The sequence below is a fragment of the Nannospalax galili genome, unplaced genomic scaffold (assembly GCF_000622305.1).
Source record: "Nannospalax galili isolate Female #2095 unplaced genomic scaffold, S.galili_v1.0 scaffold3085, whole genome shotgun sequence".
NCBI lineage: Eukaryota > Metazoa > Chordata > Mammalia > Rodentia > Spalacidae > Nannospalax > Nannospalax galili.
Window position 1 is genome coordinate 79128 of NW_008352292.1, and position 1378 is coordinate 80505.

Sequence of the window (1378 nt, forward strand, 5' to 3'; positions counted from 1 at the left end):
TTTTTTTAAAGCAGATTGTCAACAATCTAGATATTTTAGAAAGTATCATTTTTACCTTGAGCTGACAAATGAGTTTCGGAAAGACGTGTCTGAAATAACCTAAATGATAGTAGAAGAGACATCAATAGATTATACACTTATAATTTAATATATACCGTATTGACATGAAAATTACGATAGGTTAAACCAATAAAGGCAGACACTGAAAGAAAAAAACTGAATTCCAAAGTTGCTTTAAACTTAAGAAATAAAATCCTGGGATTATTTCTAGTACAAAAAGTCCTACTTTTGCCCAGTTTATATCAGAATTTCTCAAATTCACCTAACCCCATGTTCCTTCTTTCTCCATGTATCAAGTCTGTAAATGTTATAACTCAAGGATATTTGATTTCCTACTTCGTGTATTTTAGAATCTAAATTATATAGCTTCTGCTCTGTGAGAACTTCACAAACATGACATTTCATAGCACTTTTACATACCAACTCTACCTTCCAAATAAAGTGCAACTCTCACTTTTGGGGTAATAAAAGCAAGAGTGTATATTATATAGAGGCAATATACAAGTAAGCACTAACGCTTGCTTGACTCTTACTTCAAACAAACCAATGGTAATGAAATCATTTTGCATGACGGGAAAAGATGGAATTACTGTGGGGGCTGGAGAGATGGCTCTGCAGTTAAGAACACTGGCTGTTCTTGCAGAAGACCTGGGTTCGAATCCCAGCACCCACATGGCAGCTAACAACTCTCTGTAACTCCAGTCCCAGGGGATCCGACAGCCTCTTCTGACCTCTGCAGGCATTGCATGACATGGGTGCACTTACCTACATGCAGGCAATACACTCATACACATAAAATAAAAAAATAGTAAAAAAAAGAAAAAGAAATTATTGTCAATTTAATTAAGTGATTACAGAATAACACTATAAGAGATTTTGAAGATTTTTACATTAGTATTTGGAATAAAATATTTTGCTATCTTGAGTCTGATTTAAAACCCATCAACACAGGGCTGGCAAATGGCTCAGCAGGTAAGGATGCTTGCTGCCAAGCCTGATGACCTGAGTTTGATTCCCAGGATCCACATGGTAGAAAGAAAGAATTAAATCCTGAAAACTGTTCTCTGACCCCAAACAGGCACCCCAACAAGATAAACAAACAAAAAACTCATCAGCACAGAAAAAGATCAAATACTAGTAATTGTTAAAAAGAGGTAACACATAAATGGATGTTTATTATACTGGGTTTTCTTTTAATGTGCATTTGAAAATTTTCATAATAAAGTCTTTTAAAAGCCCAACTACTGGCTGGGCGTGGTGGCGCACGCCTTTAATCCCAGCACTTGGGAGGCAGAGGCAGGCTGATCTTTGTGAGTTC

General features: G+C 36.1%; 1 protein-coding gene across 1 annotated transcript in view; it reads right to left on the reverse strand.

The window, feature by feature from the left end:
• Bub1 (BUB1 mitotic checkpoint serine/threonine kinase) overlaps positions 1-1378 on the reverse strand; it is a 62295-nt gene that overhangs the window by 55078 nt on the left and 5839 nt on the right. Inside the window, exon 5 of the mRNA XM_008849218.3 lies at positions 56-99. Within this exon, the coding sequence (XP_008847440.1) occupies positions 56-99 (44 nt within the window). The remainder of the gene's footprint in view (positions 1-55; positions 100-1378) is intronic.